The following is a 22,887-nucleotide window of genomic DNA, read 5'->3' on the forward strand; positions in this document are numbered from 1 at the left end:
TAATCGGAGAATACATGTAGGGATAACTTGATCCCCTTGCTGTACAGTGGGAAAATAATAAATAAATAAATAAATAAAGTTAATTGGCCTTGGAGTTCTCATCGTGGGCCAGCTGTAACGAATCCAACTAGTATCCAGGAGATGCAGGTTCGATCCCTTGCATCACTCCGTGGGTTAAGGATCTGGCCTTGCCATGATCTGTGTTGTAGGTCACAGACACGGCTCGGATCCCAAGTTGCTGTGGCTGTAGCTCCGATTTGACCCCTAGCCTGGGAATTTCCATATGCCACAGGTGTGGCCCTGAAAAGACAAAAAAAGAAAAAAAAAAAAAAAAAAAAAAAAAAAAAAAAACCCTGCCTTTTACTTAAATCTAGTTTAAGTGGTTCCTTGCAACTAAACTATACCAGGCCAAGATAATGATTCTGTAAGGCCTGGTCTTCATCATCACTGCCTATGCATAGAAATTCAGATGATCTGTGTATCATATGTACATTGCTTTCTAGGGGAAAAGATCATAGATATCATCAGCTACTCTAAGAAGTTTGGTACCTGAAAAGATTAAGAACCATTGGTAGAGAACCTAATGCTGAGTCTCTTACTGCCTAAGTGTAGTGCCCCTTTCCATTCTGCCTCCATGTTGGGGCAGCGAAGGATTTTGATTCATTTTTGTTGCATCTGACCATGCCATAATTATGCCAATTTTTATCTTGTATATGGCACACTGAAAAAGTGCCCCTTAGAGCTTTGCTGTTATTGGGTGTCTACTAATAATCTGACAGAATAGATTTTCATGAAATTTGGCCCTCAGCAAAATTCACTAGGTAATAATTTTTTAATGAGTCTTGGTTTTTATTAATTTGATTATTTTCAGCTGGATATTGACATAGACAGGTTTCAAATGGTAAAGAGTGGTATTTTATTCTATCAAGAACTGATCCTAGAATTTTAGAATTAGAATGGCCTTTGGAGGCCATCTACTCCAGTCCTTTCATTTTACAGATGAGGAAACTGAGATGCAAATAGTTTAAGTAAAATTTCTAAGGTTACTTGGTAGTAAAGCACAAGTAAAGATAGAATCCTGTTGATTATCTGTCTCCAGAGCTTTTTTTTTTTTTTTTAACTGTATCAAACTTTCGATAACTGTTATTATTTACTCCTTGTCCCCATCTATGGTATGAAGTTAACACATTTAATCATTATACACTATGAAGAAGGTGTTATTATTTGCATTTTAGCAACTGTTTATACATTCTATATGTAATAGTTTGCATCTGCTAACCTGCAACTCCCAGTCTATCCCTACTCCATTCCTTCTCCCCCCCGCCCCTGGCAACCACAAGATTGTTTTCTGTGTCTGTGAATCTGTTTCTGTCTGTAGGTGAGTTCATTTGTGTCCTATCTTAGATTTTGCATATAAGTAATATTATATGGTATTTGTCTTTCTCACTTAACTTCACTTAGTTGTATCCATGTTGCTGCAAATGGCATTATTTCATTTTTTGTGGCTGAATAGTATTCCATTGTATGTATGTACCACATCTTCGTTATCAATTCCTCTGTCTATGGATATTTAGGTTGTTTCTATGTCTTGGCTATTGTGAATAGTTCTGCTGTGAACACAGGGGTGCATATATCTTTCTGAATTATAGTTTTGTCCGGATATGTGGCCAGGAATGAAATTCTGAATCATGGCAACTCTATTTTTAGTTTTTGAATTAGCCTCCATACCTTTTTCTGTAGTGGCTTCACCCAGCTTATATTCCCACTAATAATGTAGGGTGGTTCCCTTTTCTCTACACCTTCTCCAGCATTTGTTATTTGTAGACTTATTAATGATGGCCATTCTGAGTGGTGCAAGGTGGTAACTCAGTAGTTTTGATTTGCATTTCTGCAATAATTAGCAATGTTGAGCATCTTTTCACATGCCTCTTGGCCATCTTTATGTCTTCTTTGGAGAAACGTCAATTTAGTTCTTCTGCCCACCTTTTGATTGGGTTGTTTTTCTGTTGTTGAGTTGTATGAGCTCTTTGTATATTTTGAAAATTAAGCCCTTGTTGGTCACATCATTTGCAAGTATTTTCTCCCATTCTGTAGGTTTTCATTATGGTTTCCTTTGCTGTATAGAAGCTTATAAGTTTAAATAGGTCCCGTTTCTTTATTTTTACTTTTCTGTTGTGTTCTTTAGGGTCTCTGTTGCCTTATTGATTTTCTGTCTACAGGGTCTGTCCTTTGATGTGAATGGGGTGTTAAAGTATCCTACTACCATTGTGTCCCATCTATTTCTCCTTTTATACCTGTTGGTATTTGTTCTCTGTATTTGGGTGCTCCTGTATTAGGGACATATATATTGATGAGTATGATATCTTCTTGAATTGATCATTTTAACATTAAATAGTGTCCTTTCTTTCTGGCGTCATTTTAAAGTCTGTTTTGTGTGATATCAGTATTGTTAACTCCTGCTTTCCTGTCTTTTCCATTCACATGAAATAATTTTTTTCATCCCCTCACTTTGAATTTATATGTGTCCTTTGTCCTAAGGTGAATCTCCTGTAGGCAGTGTATTGTAGGGTCTTGTTTTTTGTCCAATCTGCCGCTCTGTCTTTTGACTGGAGCATTCAGTCCACTGACATTTAAAATAATTATTGATAAATATATGTTTGTTGCCATTTTAAAGCTTATTTTCCAATTGATCCATGTTTCTCCTTTGTTCTTTTTTTTTTTGGTTGGATGATTTATTTTATGCTTGTTTTGTGAATGTATCTTTTGGTTTAGACTTGTGGTTGCCTTATTTTTCAAGAATATTTGTCCCTTCCTATATCTGCTTGTTTTAGCCTGGTAGTCAGGTAGGCTCAAACACATTCTTAAAAAAAAGTCTAGATTTTCTTAATTTCTTTCCCCACATTTTATGATTTCAGTATCCTTTTTTAACATCTTCATGTTTATCCTTTTGCTGTTCCTTATGCTTATTGTTGCTTTTACAATAGGCTCCCCCCCCTTTAGGATTTGTATACTGACTCATTTAAGTGATTACTTCTCAACTGTGATTTCCTCCATCCTATTTCCTCTTACTGCTTTTTTATTTAGATGAGCCCTTTCAGGATTTCTTTTAGAGTGGGTTTAGTATTGCTGTACTCTTTTAGTTTTTGTTAGAAGGAGAAATAAAGAATTTCTCCAACAATTTTAAATGATATCCTTGCTGGGTAGAGTATATTCTAGGCTGCAGTCTTTTCTCTTTGAGAGCTTTGAATAGATCTCTCCACTCTCTTCTGACCTGTAGTGTTCTGTAGGGAAAAGAGCTGATGGCCTTACGTAGGTTGCCTTGTAATTAATTACTTGTTTTTTCTCTTGGTGCTTTTAGAATCCTCTCTTTGTCTGTAACGTTTGTCATTTTTATTATACTGTGTCTTGGTGTGGGCCTGTTTGGGTTCCACTTGTTTGGGGCCCTCTGTGCTTCCTGATGTCTGTTTGCTTTAGAATTGGGAGGTTTCAGCCGTAATTTCTTCAACTATATTGTCAGTCCCCTTTTCTTTTTCTTCGCCTTCTGGAATCCCTATTATGTGTAGATTGGCCTGCTTTGTATTATCCCATAGATCTCTTATATTGCTTTCATGTTTTTTCATTCGGTTTCCTGTCTGCTGTCCAGATTGGGTCATTTCCATTATTCCGTCTTCCAAGTCACTAGTTGGTTCCTCTGCATTATTCATTCCGCTCTTCAGTGGCTTTAACTCAGTTAGCATCTCTGCAAATGAATTTTCTAATTTTTCTTGGCTCCTCCTTAGAGCGTCTAGTTCCTTTCTAAAGTAATCTGCAATATGGTCTATGTCTGCTCTTAACTCTTTCATAGTCACCCTTAATTCCTTCAGTATTTTCACTGTCTCCTTTTTGAACTCAGTGTCTGTTAGACTGCAGAGGTCCGTTTCAGTGTTTGCTCCTTCAGGTGAGTTAATTTGTTCTATTAACTGGGAAGGGTTCCCGAGCTGCTTCATTTTGCTTATATTTTTCTTATTCTGTGAGTTTAGGGAAACCAACTACTGCAGTCTTGGAGGGCTGTTTATATGCACGAGTGCCCCTGGGTATTTCGTGTGGTCTTCCTATTTATCTTTGGCATGGGAGTTTGGATGCTTGTGGGCTCTTTCCTCAGTGTGAGCAGGCTGTTGTCCCCTGGATAGGGTGCTGCGTGTGCTTCTGGGGAGATGGAGGCAGCGGTCAGGTCTAGTAGCCAGTTCCTGGTTGCTGGGCCCTTGACAGTAGCAGGGACCCATGGGAAGGTTGCACAGGCTTCTCCTAGTTGCAGCGCTGTGGGAAGTGGCAGCTGAGCTGTGGGAAGTGGCAGCTAGGTTCAGGAAGGTGTAGGCAGCACCCAGAGCATTTGGCAGTGTCAGTGACAGGATGTGTGCATTCCCAGGGGTGTGAGAGCAACAATGAGCGTTTGCAATGCCCTCCTCAGTGCCGACCTCTGAGATGACTGGGGCCACAGGAGGTGCCTGTTCATGGACCCCTAGTGGCAACACCCACCTCTGGGAGATTACTGTGGTGGTTTGCTCCTACCACCTGTAGCCCATGCAAGAATCACCCCATCCTGCTTATCCCACTCAGGAGGTGCTACCACCCATAGTGGGTGCAAGAGGGGCCATCACCCATAGCCCATGTAAGAGGCACCTCCCTGCCCGTAGCCTCACCTTCCAAAAGTACTCATGTGCAGTGAAAGATATTCCTATGTCAGTCCATCCCCCTCCTCTTGCCCTCCCCAGTAATGGTGCCTTGCTTTTCCTGAGAGCCCAGACCTCCCAGGTTCCCTCAGCTGTGGCTTTTTCCTCCCCAGCCCTTGGTGCACTGCTTCCTGGCTCCCTCAAGCTCTCTCCACACCACCAACGTATTCCTCTCTCTAGAAATGAACTCTGGAGCCTGGGTCACAGTGCCCAGCCCCTGCCTGAGCACTTCAGGCTCTGGTGTCTGGGGGTAGTGGTACCAATGATCTTTTTGCAGCTCTCTCTCTCTGTTTTGTCCTCCTTGGTCCAGCTGCTGCACTTTTCTCTGTGGCTTTGAGATCCCCCCGTCTTGGCTGATCTCGCTGTCCGTTAAGTGGTTTCTGAGGGTATGGGTTCCTTTCCTCTTTCTCAGCTCACCCTCAGGAGTGTTGGTCCCATCCTAATTCCTTTCTCTCTCTCTTTTTTTTTTTCTACCCAGTCATGTGGAGGGTTTCTTGCTCTTTCTTGGATGTTTAAGGTCTTCTGCCAGCATTCAGTAGGTGTTCTGTGCGAATCATTCTACATGTAGATGGGGTTTTTTTTTGATGTGTTTGTGGGAGCAGGTGAGTACAATGTCTTAATCCTCCACCATCTTGATCCTGTTCCCACAAATTGCTTTTTAAAAAGAAAAAAATTGCCTGAAAGTTTCTGCAAAAACTAGAAACTTTAAGGATCTTCAAGCCATTTGGAAAGCCAAAATTAAAAAGAAAATTCTATGAGTTCCCATTGTGGCTCAGTGGTAATGAACCCTAATAGTACCCAGATGTGGGTTTGATCCCTGGCCTCCTCAGTGGGTTAAGGATCCTGTGTTGCTATGAGGTGTGAGCTGTGGTGTGGGTTGCAGATGCAGCTCAGATCCCACATTGCTGTTGCTATGGTATGGTCTGGCAGCTGCTGCTCTGATTTTGATCCCTAGCTTGGGAACTTCCGTATGCCATTGGTACAGCCCTAAAGAGAGAGAAAAAAAAAAAAAAGGAAAACTTATAGAAATGAAAAATAAAATAATTAAAATAAATAACTCAGCTAATGACCTGAATTAAAGAGGAAATTATTGAACTGGGTGAGACAGAGTAAATGAAATTATCCAGAATACTACATATAGACAAGAAAATACAATTTACAAAAAATCAAATTAAAATAAAATTGTTAAAGACATGGAAGATAAAATAAGGTCTTAACTGCCTATCAGAGTTGCAGAACCAGAGGAAAGAATGGGACAGAAGACCTTTACTAAAAGAAATTCTAAAGATACATTCCATGCAGAACGAAAATGATCGCAGATGGAAAGTCTGAAATGAAAAAAGGAATGAAAAGTAAAACAAAAAAAATGGTAAATATGTTGGTAAATCTAGACAAACATTTATAAAATATACAAAAAGACTAACATACCCACAATTTAACAGAATTGTCATCTCAGGCATTTGTATGTTTTGAGAGAGGTCTAAGATTCTTCTGTAGTTAAGTATACATTTTTCTAAAAGAACAGAAACTATGAATTTTTCAAATCAGTAAAATGAAACAGAATAATTTTAACAATAATTTAACAATACACTCACCTGGAAAGCTTTTGAAAATGCCCAGACTTTATCCTATATCAGTTAAATCAGAATCTTTAAGTAATTTTGAACCTCCCAGGTGATTCAAAAGAGAGCAAGGAGGGGAGGAAAGAAACTTAGAACAGGAGTTCCCGTCGTGGCGCAGTGGTTAACGAATCCAACTAGGAACCATGAGGTTGCGGGTTCGGTCCCTGCCCTTGCTCAGTGGGTTAACGATCCGGCGTTGCCGTGAGCTGTGGTGTAGGTTGCAGACGCGGCTCAGATCCCGCGTTGCTGTGGCTCTGGCGTAGGCCGGTGGCTACAGCTCCGATTGGACCCCTAGCCTGGGAACCTCCATATGCCGCGGGAGCAGCGCAAGAAATAGCAAAAAGACAAAAAAAAAAAAAAAAAAAAAAAAAAAAAATTTGACAGACCAAGCTACAGTTGTTTGGGGGAGTTTTTTTTTCACCCAATATTACAGCTTAATAAATTGCAAAACTCTAAGGAAAATTTTAAGAGTAGTAACAACTAATACCTTTACATATGTTTATTACCTGACATTCATTAACAGTTAATATTTTGCTACACTTGTGCAATAATTCAGTGTCTGTATGTGTAGACATATTTTTCTTTTTGTTTCTTTTCTGAACCATTTGAGTTACTTCAACCTTGAATACTTTAGCATGTATCACCAAAGATACATAGAGGACATTTGCCTGCATAACCACAATACAGTTGTTGTCATACTCAGGAAATGTTAGTATTCTTCTTAAAAAAATCTTTCTCCTTTTCCTGTTCTTTTTTAAAGTTCTATTAACTGATAGATTTTTTTAAAAAATTCAATGTACTGTAATTCATTCCTATCATTATTATAGTGCTGCAGTCATCCCAGATTAGGCCATTGGAAACTTATATAAGCTACGTTCTCTGACCTTTTAATATGTCCCTATAAGATTTTGAGCATTACCTTACTTTCTTGTACAAGATAATATAGGCTCATCTTTTGCTTTCTCTGCTTTAATCCTGGAATGCCTTTCTTTAAGAAGTGTGAGTTTCTTTCACAAAGGACCAAATTATGGTATTATGTATCCTCAGTGCTACTGGGACATCATTGCATCTATACTCTATTATATATTATATATATTTAATTCTAGTTCATTACTAAAGGGTTCTTTCCCTGCTTTACCCTATTTTGATTTCAAATCTCCCAACTTTAGTTTATTTCTCTATATGCTCAGCCCTTCAGTACACACAAAATAATTTTAAAATGGCTGCACCAGTACCACAGTAACAACAAAGTAAAATTCAGTATTTCTTTGCAGGTTTTTTTCCTTAAAATATCACCCACTGAAATTATTATAGTCATAATACTGTGTTCAGAGTTATTGAATTTTTTTTTCTTCTATGTTACTAGATAATAACTAGGTATATTAGTTTCTCTTCTTACTGTTTTGGGTTTTTTTTTTTTTTCCCATTCCTGTGATTTAATTTTCTTTTCTGAATATGTGAAACATTAACAACTTAGAAAAGTTAAAATTACAAAGAAAGGTATACTCAGATATTGCATCCCTTCCTTAAAACATCTACCTCATTTCCAAATCCTCTAATTCTGGTTTATCCTTCCTGAGGTTTGTTTTTTTGTTTTTTTGCAAAACTGAAAAATACTATCATTCAAATAAATTTAGAGAGATCTTTCTTTTTCTTCCTCTTTAAAAAAAAGTTGGAAGATTTTTGTTGTTCTACTAATATTCTCTGTTAAACAATTTTTATTTCTTTTTTATTAAAGTATAGTCAGTTTACAATGTTGTGCCAGTTTCTGCTGTACAACAAAGTGACCCAGTCATATGTATATATGTATTCTTTTTATCATATTATCTTCCATCATGTTCCATCGCAAGAGATTGGATATCATTCCCAATCAAGAACTATACAGTTCTTACAGTTAAGAGCTCCTTGTTTATCCATTCTAAATGTAATAGTTTTCGTCTATTAACCCGAACTCCCACTCCCTTTCCCATCCCCTCTGGCAACCGCAAGTTCATTCTCTATGCCTGTGAGTCTGTTTCTGTTATGTAGATAGGTTCATTTGTGCCATATTTTAGATTTCACATATAAGTGATATCATATGGTATTTGTCTTTCTCTTTCTGGCTTGCTTTGGTTTATATGAGAATCTCTAGTTGCATCCATGTTGCTGCAAATAGCATTATTCTGTTTTGTTTTGTTGTGTTTTTTTAATGACCAAGTAGTATTCCATGTCTTCATAATCCATTCATCTGTCAGTGGACATTCAGGTTGTTTCCCTCTCTTGGCTGTTGTGAATAGTGCTACGATGAACATAGGGGTACGTGTTTCTTTTTGAGTTACAGTTTTGTCCAGATAGATGCCCAGGAGTGGGATTGCTGGATCATATAGTAGTTCTATATTTAGTTTTCTGAGGAACCTCCATACTGTTCTCCAGAATGGTTTCTACTAGTTCACATTCCCATTAACAGTATAGAGGGATCCCTTTTCTCCACACCCTCTCCAGCATGTTATTTGTAGACTTAGTAGTGATGGCCATTATGAACAGTGTGAGGTAGTACCTCATGTGTCTACTGGCCAACTATGTCTTCTTTAGAGAAATGTCTGTTTAAGTCTTCTGCCCATTTTTGGATTGGGTTATTGTTTTAGTTGTTGTTGAGTTGTATGAGTTGTTTGTATATTTTGGAGATTAAGCCCTAGTCTGTTACATCGTTTGCAGAGATTTTTCTCCCATTCTGTGGGTTGTCTTTTTGGGTTTTTTTACGGCTTCCTTTGCTGTGCAAAAGCTAGTTTAATTAGGTCCTATTGGTTTATTTTTGTTTTTATTATCATTATTCTAGGAGCTGGATCAAACAGGCTATTGATGTGATTTATGTCACAGAGCCTGTGTTTCCCTCTAGGAGTTTTATGGTATCTGGCCTTACATTTAGGTCTTCAATCCATTTTGAGTTTATTTTTGTGTGTGGTGTTAGTGAATTTCTAATTTCATTCTTTTACATGTAGCTGCCCTGTTTTCCCAGCATAATGAAGAGAATGTCCTTCCTCGACTGTATGTGCTTGCTTCCTTTGTCATAGATCAGTTGGCCATAGGTGTCTGGGTTTATTTTTGGGCTTTCTATCCTGTCCACTGATCTATATTTCTGTTTTTGTGCCAGTACCATATTGTTTTGATTACTGTAGCTTTGTAGTATAGTCTGAAATCAGGAAGCCTTATTCCTCCACTTCCTTTTTTCTTTTTCAATATTGCTTTGGTTATTTGGGGTCTTTTGTATTTCCATACAATTTTTATTTATTTTTTATGAGTTATCATTTTTTTCTCTACATTTTTACTATAGTTGATTTACAATGTTCTGTCAATTTCTGCTATATAGCAAAGTGACCCAGTTATACATCTATGTGTATATATATATATATATTCTTATATTATCTTCCATCATGTTCCATCACAAATGATTGAATATAGTTCCCAGTGCTATACAGCAGGACCTCATTTGGTTATCCACTCCAGATGCAATAGTTTGCATCTACTAACCCCCAGCTCCCACTCCATCCCACTCCCTTCCCCATCCCCCTTGACGCCACCAAATCTGTTCTCTATATCCATGAATTTGTTTCTGTTCTGTAAATAGGTTCATTTGTGCCGTTATTTTAGATTCCACATGTAAGTGGTATCATATGGTATTTGTCTTTCTCTTTCTGACTTACTTCATTTAGTATGATAATCTGGCTCCATCCTTGTTGGTGCAAATGACATTATTTTGTTCTTATTTATGACTCAGTAGTAGCCATATTAATTTTTTAAACTTTTGTTCTAGTTCTGTGAAAAATGCCATTGGTAATTTGATAGGGATTGCACTGAATCTGTAGACTATCTTGAATAGTATAGTCATTTTAACAATGTTGATTTTTCCATTCTAAGAGCATGGTATTTCTTTGCATCTGTTTGTATCATCTTTAATTTCTTTTATCAGTGTCTTACAGTTTTCAGAATAAAGGTCATTTTGTTTCTTTGGGTAGGTTTATTCCTAAGTATTTTGTTCTTTTTGATGAAGTGGTAGATATGTTTTTTTCCCCAATTTCTTTCTGATTTTTCACTGTTAGTATATGGAAATGCAGTAGATTTCCGTGTGTTGATTTCATATCCTGCATCTTTACCAAATTCGTTGATGAGGTCTAACCATTTTCTGATAGCATCTTTAGGTTTTTCTAGGTATAGTATCATGTCATCTGCTAACAGCGATGGTTTCATTTCTTTTCCAATTTGAATTCTCTTCTTTTCCAATTTGAATTTCTTTCATTCCTTTTTATTGTCTGATTGCTATGGCTAGGACTTCCAAAACTATAGTGAATAACGATGGTGAAAGTGAACATCCTTGTCTTGTTCCTGATCCTAGAAGAAATGCTTTCAGTTTTTCACCAGTGAGAATGATGTTAGCTGTGAGTTTGTCATATATGGCTTTTATTATGTTGAGGCAATTTCCCTCTATTCCCACTTTCTGGAGAGGTTTTATAAAAAATGGGTTTTGAATTTTGTCAGAAACTTTTTCTGAATCTATCTAGATGATCACATGGTTTTTATTCTTCAGTTTGTTGATGTGGTGTATCACACTGATTGATTTGTGGATACTCAAGAATTCTTACATCCCTGGGATAAATCCCACTTGATCATGGTATATGATCCTTTTACTATATAGTTGGATTAGGTTTGCTAATATTCTCCTGAGGTTTTTTTTTGCATCTATGTTCATCATTGATATTTGTCTATAGTTTTCTTTTTTTGTGGTATCTTTGTCAGGTTTTGATATCAGGGTGATGAGCTTGGGAGTGTTCCTTCCTTTGCAATTTTTTGGAAGAATGTCAGAAGAATAGGTGTTAACTCTTCTCTAAATGTTTGCTAGAATTCCTCTGTGAAGTGATAAAATCCTGGTCTTCTGTTTTTTGGAAGTTTTTAAATCACATTTTCAATTTGAGTACTTGTAATTGGTGTATTCAGATTTTCTATTCCTAGTTCAGTCTTGGAAGGTTGTACCTTTGTATGAATCTGCCCATTTCTTCTAGGTTGTCCATTTTATTGGCATATATTCTCTTATGATCCTTTATATATTTCTGTGGTGTCAATTCTCACTTCTCCTTTTTCATTTCTAAGTTTATTTATTTAAGCGCTCTCCCTTTTTTCTTTGAGCCTCTATCAATTTTGTTCTTCTTTTCTAGGAACCAACAAAAAAGTTGAAAGATTTTTTTTTAACATACCTTCTCAATAACAGAGGACAAGCATTTCACAGTAAGACTACAGAGTATTTGAACAATATAATTAACAAAATAATAGCCATATATAAACTATTGTACCCCCAGACTACAAAGTAATATTCATTTCAGCTATATATATAACATTTATATACAATTTTAATGAAAATTTGTAAATTTTAAAAATTATATCAAATATTTAAAATGCTAATTTATAAAGCAAATGTCAGACTCATAGGGTTGAATTGTATAGACAATGCTATTAAGCTAGATACGGGTACCAGATGGCAATTAGGACATACTCAAAAGTTTTGACATTAGTAAATAACCTTTACCTCCCCAAAAAATCCATGAGCTAAAGAAATTGTAATAAAAATTAGAATATATTTTCAACTAAATAACACCTTTTTGTGATAAACTTTTTCAAAAAATGTTATAAAAATGCTTTTCATTATAACTTATGGATATAACTATAGCATTGCTTAAAGCAAAATTTATAGTTAAATACATGTATTATAAAGAAGAATCTACCTCAAAAAGTTAAAAATTAAAAAAGTGAAAAGGAAATAGTAAAAAGCAAGAAGATGGAAAAAGTCAACAGATAAAAGTTGAAATTTTATAAAAGTTGAAATTTTATAAGGGCTATATTAAAATTTGAAAGCTCTGAGTGAGACATATTACAAAAAACCAAAGTCACAAATAACCAACTTCAGGATTCAGAAAGGTGAATGAAACTATACATACTGAAGACATTTAAAAGATAACAGAAGTATAATGAATAACTTATTGCTCAAAATTTGACAGAATGACCTATGTTTATTAAAGACATTAAATCAGTGGGTAAAAATCTTTTCAAAAAATAAAACTTCAGGCCCAAATGTCTTTACCAGCAAGTTGTGGTAAACATTCATGGAAAAAAATGAATTCTATTCTTACACATACTCTTTAAAAATAGAATGAAAGGAATTCTTCTATGCTCTTAAGAGTCTAGCATAAACCGTGATATTAAAACCCTCTGTGGACAGTACAAGAACAAAAAATTATGGTCCAGTCTCACTTATGAACATAGATGAAAAACCCTAATTTATATATAACTCTTTTATATACATGTGCACACACACACATACATATAGTTTATCCTCATTGTTCAAAAATTCAGTATCTGCAAATTCATCTACTTGCTGAAATTTAACTCTGAGATTAGTACTCATGGCATTTTCAGAGTCGTTCATGGGCATGCAGAGTGGCAAAAAGTTTGAGTCATCGCAAACACACCTTCCCAGCTGAAGTCAAATAAGGCAAGCTCTGCCTTATTGTTTCAGTTGTCATGTATAAAAATGTTCCTTTTTCAGTCTTTTCAGTAAACTTTTTGTTGATGATTTCACTTTTTTTTTTTTTTTTTTTTTTTTTTTTTTTTTTTGGTTTTTTAGGGCCACACCCGCAGCATGTGGAAGTTCCCCGGCTAGGGGTTGAATCAGAGCTACAGCTGCCAGCCTACACCACAGCCACAGCAACACCAGATCTGAGCCCACGTCTGTGACCTGCACCACAGCTCATGGCAATGCTGGATCCTTAACCGGCTGAGTGAGGCCAGGGATCAAACCTGCGTCCTCATGGATACTAGTCACATTCGTTCCCACTGAGCTATGACAGGAACTCCTGATGTCACTTTTTAAATGACCCTTAAGCATAATGTTAAAGTGCTGTCAAGTCTATCTAAGCACAGAAAGTCTGAATCATGCCTTAAAGAAAAGATATGCTTCCGTTAGACATGAGTTATAATTCTGTTGGCTGAGAGTTTAGGGTTAATGTACCATAATATATATAAGTAAGGTATCTTTAATCAGAAATACACATAAATCCAAGTTTTGTATTGATCTGGTGATGTAAATGTTATAACCAGAGGCCTAACCTTATATTGCCCTTAGGAGCATGGTTCAAAGATTGTGGCAACTTTACAAACCAGAACCACCACATATAGTGAGAACCAACTATATATAAATACATGAAACAAATCCTTTAAATTATGAAGAGAATAATTTACTATAACCAAATTTGGTTCTTCCCAATAATTTAAAGATTAATATAACAATGCAGAATTAATAAAACTTTAATCTGTTTATGTGACAGAGTACACGTATCTCAGCAGCATTTGATACAATGCATTTGATAAAATCCAATATATATTTGTGTGAATTTTTATTTAAAAGAAAATAGCAAAATATGGAAGAAGCTTCTTCAGCTTTATCAAAGGGTTCTATAAAGAACCTGCAAGAGTCATTATATTTAATGGTAAGTATTGTACTTAACATTCCCTCTGAGACTGGAAACAAAATAGTGCCTGCTTGTATTTGTCCTGTTTAATACTGTATTATAAGTTGTGGGCAAAGGAGTGAGGCGCAAATATAAATGGACAGGTGGGTAGATGGATAGCCAAGAAGAAATACAAATATTATTTTTCATAGGTTATGTAACTATGCACTTAGCTTAGAATACTCAGTATACAGATAAGCAGTTAAAATAACAGAAACTTAGTGGAGTTACTAGATACAAAATCATTATAAAAAATGAATTGTATTTCTGTAACCAACACTGAAAAATTAAATTTTAAAAAATAGTAAGGTTTATCCATAGAAGAAAAGCAGTAATAGCATTAAAAATGAATTAACAAGAAGTGTAAATCCAACAGAAGATATATGGAAACCTTTTAAGAGAAACTGTTAAAGCTATCAGGAGACAGTGGAGAAAAAAACTAAGTAGATGGAGAACTGTGCCATGACCATGGATTAAAAGACTCAATACTGTAAAGATGTTAATTGATGTTTAGACTCAGTGCCACTTAAATCAAAATCACAATGAGATGTGTTGTATAAAGGTACTACGATGCAGCAATAAATGTGAATTAACTATAGAAACACAGATGACACTCACAGACTTAATATTAAATGAAAGAAGAAAGCCATGAATGCAAATGTGTAGTATAAAACCAAACTATACTATTCAGAAAACATTCAGTCATAGGTAGTAAGACTATAAAAGGAAACCAAAGGAATGATTATCACTAAAATCAAGACAGTAGCTACCATTACAATGGGGTGGGTTGGCGTCAGGGAGAATCATGGTTCTAGGATACAGATAGTGTGTTATTTCTTGACCTTGGTGGTAATTACTTGGATGTTCTGTTCATTTTGTGATTCGTCTCTAAACTGTAAATAAATGTTTGATGAAAAAAATAATTACAGAGCTTAACCAAGTTTGAAATGGATTAGGTGTATTACTGAGAGTTTATGTTATTAAGTTAGTCCATGTTATTAAGTTATTGGTGATTAGGTTGAGTAATTGGGGATGCTCCATCCAGGGGGAAGTTTTTATTTATAAGAGACACTTTTTTTTTTTTTTCAGCCACCCTGTGGCATATGGAGCTCTGGGGCCAGGGATCAGATCCAAGCCCACTGTTGCTACCTAAGCCACAGCTTGGCAATGCTGGATCCAAGAAGCACTTTTTTTTAAAAAGACCGTCAGAAATTTTTTGTTACTCAGTTTACTAGAATCTGTGAGTATAGAATTTAGTGTGAGGCAAATTCTGCTTTTACTATGTTCGGGAAGATCACTTATTAGTGGACAAACCACAAAAGATTTAACATAGAACATGATATTAATAGCCAACAGTAATACCTACCACTTTTTGAGCATTTACCATGTTCTAGATACTGGGTCAAGCATTATAAATGCATTATCTCATTTAGTCCTGGAAACAGGTCTTAAGTGAAGGTACCATTGTTGACTCCCTATTACACAGATAAAGGACAGAATCAGGTTTGGATTTTAGTTTCTGTGATTCCAAAACTCTGGTTCTTAACATGTAATCTACTAATGTATTAGTATTACACATTGTTATAGATTCTTATGTATTTCAACTAGTTATGATTTGAGTATTCAGATTTGTTAATTCAGGAGCAAATGTCAGGTTCATGAGTGACATTTCTGTTGCCCCTATCTACTGGGTCTTTTGCTCTGTTTAGCAACTTGGAACCTGTGCCACAGAGGTTCACTGATCCCCTTCTTCCTTGGAGCTAGAATATTGTGGTATTTCAAATATTGCTAAACTTAGTTCAGCTTTAAAGATTATTATTTGTTATATACATCACCTAAACTACATAGTAATCTACTTCCTAATTTGGCTGCAGTACAGAAAATTACCTCTTGAGCCCTAGGAGCAGTTCTTTTTGCTCAGAAATTTTCTAGCTATTCCTTATATTTCCTTATACCCTCATAATTCCTTCTTTGGACATGTTCTTAAAATTTTATTGATAAAAATCTTTTAATTGGTTTATATTGTTTTTATGGTACTATAAAGTGTCATGTACTGTATTCAAATAGGTCTTATATATAGTTCATTTATAATTAAATGGTGATTATGGACACTTGTATAAAAAATAGTAGGACATCAGGCTCTTATAATCCCAATTCTTTGCATTCCTTTTCTGAAAAAAAAATCATTAGATTGTATTATTTTGACTTAAGTACCTTTTCCAGGAGCTTACCCTACAGTCTGTAGTTTAACACCTCTCTAATGGACCATAAGTCAGTATGTTAGTCAAGGTGTAAAGAAATAGAACCAAGATTCTGTTTTCACCCTCTTATTTTCCTGTATTTCTTTCCTTTATGTTTCCAGTATCTACTCATAATTTTTAAAAGAAAATTGATAGTAAGATAATGAAAATGGCATATATCTGAAGTTGGTTTTCTTTATTGCTTTACTGTCTAAACATTAGGACTACAGGCTTCAAACCAGCAAAAATCCACTCTTTTCTTTCATCCTTATTTGCTATGCAGATCCATTTTAGTTGCATTTGACTAACTTTAATGGTCACATCTGGTTTTTATAAAAAATACTATTCTGTTATTGCTTTTCTCTTTGGTTGGTCCTTTTAAAATCATTGAGACATAGCCATCATTAAAAGTCAACAAATAACAAATGCTAGAGAGGGTGTGGAGAAAAGGGAACCCTCCTACACTGTTGGTGGGAATGTAAATTTGGTACAATGACTATGGAAAACAGTATGGGGGTACCTCAGAAAACTACATATACAACTACCATATGATCTAGCAATCCCTCTCCTGGGTTATATAGCCAGACAAAACTTTCCTTGAAAAAGACACATGTACCTGCATGTTCATTGCAGAACTATTCACAATCGCCAAGACATGGAAACAATCTAAATGTCCATTGACAGATGAATGGACTTAGAAGATGTGGTGTATATACACAATGGAACACTACTCGGCTATAAAAAAGAACAAAATAATGCCATTTGCAGCAACATGGATGGAGCTAGAGACTCTTATACTAAGTGAATTAAGCCAGAAAGAGAAAGACAAATACCATATGATATCACTTAACTAAAATCTAATATACAGCACAAATGAACCTTTCTACAGAAAAGAAACAAACTCCATGGACTTGGAGTACAGATATGTGGTTGCGGAGGGGAGGGAGTGGGATCGACTGGGAGTTTGGGGTTAGTAAATACAAACTACTGCATTTGAAATGGATACTCAGTGAGATCTGGCTGTATAACACAGGGAACTATAGTTGCTTGTAATGGAATATGATGGAGTGTGTGTGTGTGTGTGTGTGTGTGTGTGTGTGTGTGTGAGTGACTGGGTCACTTTGCTGTATAGCAGAAATTGGCAGAACAATGTACTTCAAGATAATAGAAAAAAATAAAATCATTGAGACAAATTAAAGTCCAAAGAAATCATTTTATTGACTACTAAGAATTAATTTGTGAATGAATTCTTTCGTCTACAAAGACAGTTTTCAAAGGGTGGCCTCTGTGTGTGGGGGGTGGGTATTATTTTGAAAATAATACTAAAATGTCATTTTCCTTTTCTAGCATTTTCCTGTGAGTATAGGGTTAAATTTTCTAAAAACTTCATGGTATGAGATGTTACCTTGAATGCAAAGCAGATATGAGAATCCATATGTCTTCTTTTAAGCCAGACATTAAAGAGACTTGAAAAAAATGTAAAACATTAACTCACTTTTACTATTTGCTAATCTAGATTTTTATTTTAAAAGTATGATTTAATGTATAGTATTATTGTTGTATAAGTTAATGTTTTTAAACCACTCAGTTTTTAATTTCAAATATGGTATTATTGATACATAGAACCCACAAACACAAAAGAGCTCTTCAGGGCCCTCAGTAATTTTTAAACATGTAAAGGAATATGATTGTTTTTATTCTCAAATGTTTTAATTTCCTCTTAAACTGTATTTCACTTTATAAAAGCATACTGAAAATAATTGTTTTTAGGTTGCTACAAACCTCAGGAAAGATCAGATTACTTGATGTTGGCAGCTGCTTTAACCCATTTTTGAAGTTTGAAGAATTTCTGACTGTTGGCATAGACATTGTACCTGCTGTAGAGGTATGTGTAGTTGTCTATTTTGTTTTTTGAGATTTGAATATTTTACGTGTCTGTTTACTAAGTAAAGCACTGTCTTTACATTTCTGAAAAGGCAAATATATTTCCTGTGTACACGTTGATAAGAGATTATTTCAATTCCAAACTAAGTGGATATTCTGTCAAAATTTGAGCGTTTAGTTAGCCTATGTTAATTTGAATAATAACATATCTGTCTTCAATTTGTTTTGTTCTTTGTTTATCGTCTGTTATTACAATCAAGAAACCTTAGTAGATTGCAAAGATTCCCAGATAGCTATAGTATTTGGGCTGTTTATTTGGGTTTTTTTTTTTAATGCATTTCTTTCTAAAACACACTGTGATATAGAGACATTACAGAATAGTGGAAAGAGCAGGGCCTTTGGAGACAGCCACAATTTATTAAATTCCAGCCATTTGTACTTAGTAGATAAAATTACTTAACTTTTTACAAAGAATGTTTCTTCTACCTTTAGATTTTTTTTTCCCTCATTGACATTAATTCATAATGTTTGCCATTTTGCTTTGAATATGGGGCACCAGGCACAAAAACTCCTTTATAAATTACACTTTTATTGTTAACAAAGAGATTATGTGTTAGAGTATAAACTCTTTGAGTCAGAGATTTTTTTTTCTCTCCCACTATATATTCCCAGCACCTAAAAGAGTGCTTAGCATATTAAGTACTCATTAAGTACTTTTTGAATAAAAGATTGAGATCTTACTTTCAACCTTTGACTCTGAACCTCAGTCTTCTCATCTGTGCAGTGGGGTTGCTAATAGGCCAGACCTTATAGAATTGGTATCATGTTTACTTCAGGAAAAGTATTTAAAGCACTGAGCAAAGCGCTTTATAGTGAGCACTAAAGGAGTGTTTGCTATTATTATTGAAAGTTGCTACATGGAGAGTCAACTTTCATGTGAATTTTTATTTAATTTTGATGAGCTTGACTGTCTGTATTGAATCTATGTGAGTAACACTGATGAATAGGAAAATGCTAACAGTGTCACTAATACCTCCACTTTTAAAGATAGACACATACTTTCTTTATAGTAAAGTAGCTATTCTTAGCTCACCACTGCAGACAATTCCTGTGTAGTCAGAAGCTCTAGTTTTAAAGTAGAGCTTTTTGTATATGGAGTCTGTCCTCTTCCTTCCTCAAGACACACCTTAGAGATGTCCTTCAGGGCCTGCTAAGACATGATGACCATTTGATCTCCTCAGGCTTAAATATTATTCTTAAAATATTGTTTGTTTATGGATAGGGCAATAAATTTTCAACTGTGAAGTCATTAAAGTGAAAGAATTACTATGCATTAAGTTCAGTAGTAGAATCAGACTTTTACAGTTCTAGAGTCCTATAACTAATTTTGAAATATATGTATATAAAAAACTAAATCACTTTGCTGTTCAGTAGAAATTGATACAATATTGTTAGTCAACTATACTTCAAGAAATTAAGTTTTTGGGGTTTTTTCGTTTTGTTTTTTTTTTTATTTTTTTTTCTATTTTGGCTGCCCTTTGGCATATGGAATTCCTGGGCCAGGGATCAGATCCTAGCCACAGTTGCGACCCACAGATACAGCAGTGTTGGATTCTTTAACCCACTGTGCCAGGCCAGGAATTGAACCTGTGTACTGGAGCTACAGAGATGCTGTCAATCCTGTTGTGCCACAGCGAGAACTCCAGTAGATTTTTTTTTAATGAAATAAGAAAATATAACAATATAAAGCCATCTAGTACCCAGAAAGTAAAATTCACCATGTCTGGCATCCAACAAAGAAGTAATCAGCCAGTAAAGGAAGATGAAACACAATCATAAAGAAATTTCTTTAGTCCAAAAGATGGCAGAAAAGAGAAAAAGGGAAACAACGAACAGATGGGACAAATAGAAAATAAATTGCAAAATTGTAGATTTAAACCTAATTTGCCAATAATCACATTAAATAGATATGCCTAAATATGCCAATTAAAAGATAGAGATATTCAGATTGGATAAAGTAGCAAGTGTCAAAAAAATACTTTGCTTATTAGAGATGCACTTCAGGAGTTCCCACTGTGGTACAGTGGATTAAGAATCTGACTGCAGCAGCTTGTGTTATTGCAGAGGTGCAGGTTCAATCCCTGGCCCTGCACCATGTGTTAAAGGATCCAACATTGCCGAAACTGTGGTGTAGGTCTCAGCTGTGGCTTGGATTCAGTCCCTGGCCCAAGAACTTCCATATGCCATAGGTGTGGCCATAAAAAAAAATGTACTTCCGAGTTCCCATTGTGTCTCAGCAGTAACAAACCAAACTAGTATCCATGAGGACATGGGTTCAATCCCTGGCCTTGCTCAGTGGTTTAAGAATCCAGCATTGCCATGAGCTGTGGTTTAAGTCACAGATGCAGTTCACATCTGGCATTGCTGTAGCTATGGTTTAGGCTGGCAGCTGCAGGTCCAATTTGACCCCTAGCCGGGGAACTCCATATGCCATGGGAGCAGCCCTAAAAAGACAAACAAACAAACAAAAATGCACTTGCAATTATAAAGACACAAATAGGCTCGTCAAAAGAAAAACGATGTGGGGAGTTCCTGTTGTGGCTCAGCAGGCTAAGGAGCCAATGTAGTCTCTATGAGGATGCAGATTCAATCCCTGGCCCACTCAGTGGGTTAAGGATGCAGTGTTGCCACAAGATACAGTGTAGGTTGCAGATGTGGTTTGGATCTCTTGTTGCAGTGGCTTGTGGCATAAGCCTGCAGCTGCAGCTCCAATTCAGCTCCTAGCCTGGGAACCTCTCTGTGCTGTGGGTGTACCCATAAAAAGAAAAAAAAAAAAAAGAAGAAAAAATAGTATCTGTTTCACAAAGTAATTGTCAGAGCAAAAAATATTACCAGCAATAAAAATGGTCATTTCACAATGACAAAAAGGTCAATTCATCAAGAGTATAGAACAATCCTAAACATTTATACACCTAATAACAGAGCTTCAAAATACATAAACCAAAAACTGATTAAGTAGCAGTGACAAATAGACATTTATAAAATTATAGTTGAAGATTTCATTATCCCTGTCAGTAATTGATGGAACACTTAGAACAGCAAAGAAGAAACTCACCAGGAAAATTAGATCATATTTTGGAATGAAAATAAAGACATAAGATAACAAAAACATAAAGTATTCATAGGATGCCACCAAAATCACGAAAGTAGTACCTAGAGGAAATTTTCAGTGCTAAACACCTTTATTAGAAAAGATGAAAGGTCTCAAAGCAATGCCATCAACCTTCCATTTGGGGGTGGGAATGACCCAAACCACACCAAAGTATGAGAAAATAATATAGATCACAGCAAAAATCATTGGAATATAAAATTTTCAAAAAACAGTAGGAAAATTTGACGAGAAAGCAAAGCTACTTCTTTGAGAAGATCAATTAAACAGGTAAATCACTAGCCAATAGGAAATAGAAATATGTGCCATCACATATGTTACCAATACTAAAAGAAAGGATAATAAATAGGATGAAAACTTTACGCCAGTGCATTCCACAACTTAAACAAAATGGACAAATTCCTTGGAAGAAACATACTACCAAAAGCTTACTCATGGAGAAATAGATAACCTGAATGTATTAAAGAAATTTGAATTGGCAGTTTAAAAATTCCAGGATCAAATGGCTTCACTTCCCAAATCATTGTATGAAGCCATTATCCTGATACCAAAACCAGACAGACTTTACTGAACAACAACAACAAAAACTTAGGAGACATATCCGTTATGAGCATAAACACAAAAGTTCTCTACAAAATTTTGCCATATTGAATCCAACAATATTTCAAAATGGTTAATATACAACTTGGCTAAATTTGGATTATTCCAGGAGTACAAAATGGGTTTAATGTTCAAAAAGCAATCTCTGACACCTGTTCAAAAATAAACTTAAAATGGATTAAAGACCTAAAATTATGACCAGATACTATAAAACTCCTAGAAGAAAGCATAGGCAGAACATTCTTTAACATAAAATGCAGTAAGATTTTTTTTAGATCCATCTCCCAAAGAAATGGAAATAAAAACAAACAAATGGGACCTAATTAAACTTAAAGGTTTTGCACAGTCAAGGAAACCATAAACAAAGTGAAAGACAGCCTATGGACTGCAAGATAATATTTGCAAATGATGTTACCAACAAGGGATTAATTTCCAGTATGTACAAATATCTCATATAGCTTAATATCAAAACAATAACTCATTCCAAAAAGAGGCAGAAGACCTAAATAGACTTTTCTCCAAGGAAATCATACATATGGCCAATAGGTGTATGAAAAGACATTCATTATTGCTAATTATTAGAGAAATGCAAATCAAAACTACAATGAGTTATCACCTCACACCAGTCAGAATGTCGTGTCATTAAAAAGTCTACAGGAGTTCCCGTCATGGCACAACAGAAATGAGTATGACTAGGAACCACGAGGCTGCGGGTTCATTCCCTGGCCTCACTCAGTGGGTTAAGGATCAACCGTTGCTGTGAGCTGTGGTGTAGGTCACGGTCACGGCTCGGATCTGGCATTGCTGTGTCTCTGGCGTAGGCTGGTAGCAACAGCTCTGATTAGACCACTAGCCTGGGAACCTCCATATGCCGCAGATGTTCCCCCCTCCCAAGAAAGACGTGAAAGACCAAAAAAAAAAAAAGTCTACAAATAGCAAATGCTGGCAAGAGTGTGGAGAAAAGGGGACCCTCCTACATGTTGATGGGAATGTAAATTAGTGCAGCTGCTATAGAGAACTGTATGGAGGCTCCTTCAAAAACTAAAATGGAGTTACGAGATGATCGGGTAATCCTACTCCTGGGCATATATCTGGAGAAAATTCTTAACTAAAAATGATACACACACTCTA

General features: G+C 35.7%; 1 protein-coding gene across 1 annotated transcript in view; it reads left to right on the forward strand.

The window, feature by feature from the left end:
• Positions 1-22,887, forward strand: part of BMT2 (base methyltransferase of 25S rRNA 2 homolog) — a 102,492-nt gene that overhangs the window by 62,151 nt on the left and 17,454 nt on the right. Inside the window, exon 4 of the mRNA XM_021079235.1 lies at positions 17,874-17,988. Within this exon, the coding sequence (XP_020934894.1) occupies positions 17,874-17,988 (115 nt within the window). The remainder of the gene's footprint in view (positions 1-17,873; positions 17,989-22,887) is intronic.

The sequence above is a fragment of the Sus scrofa genome, chromosome 18, assembly GCF_000003025.6.
Source record: "Sus scrofa isolate TJ Tabasco breed Duroc chromosome 18, Sscrofa11.1, whole genome shotgun sequence".
In the NCBI taxonomy this organism is placed as follows: domain Eukaryota; kingdom Metazoa; phylum Chordata; class Mammalia; order Artiodactyla; family Suidae; genus Sus; species Sus scrofa.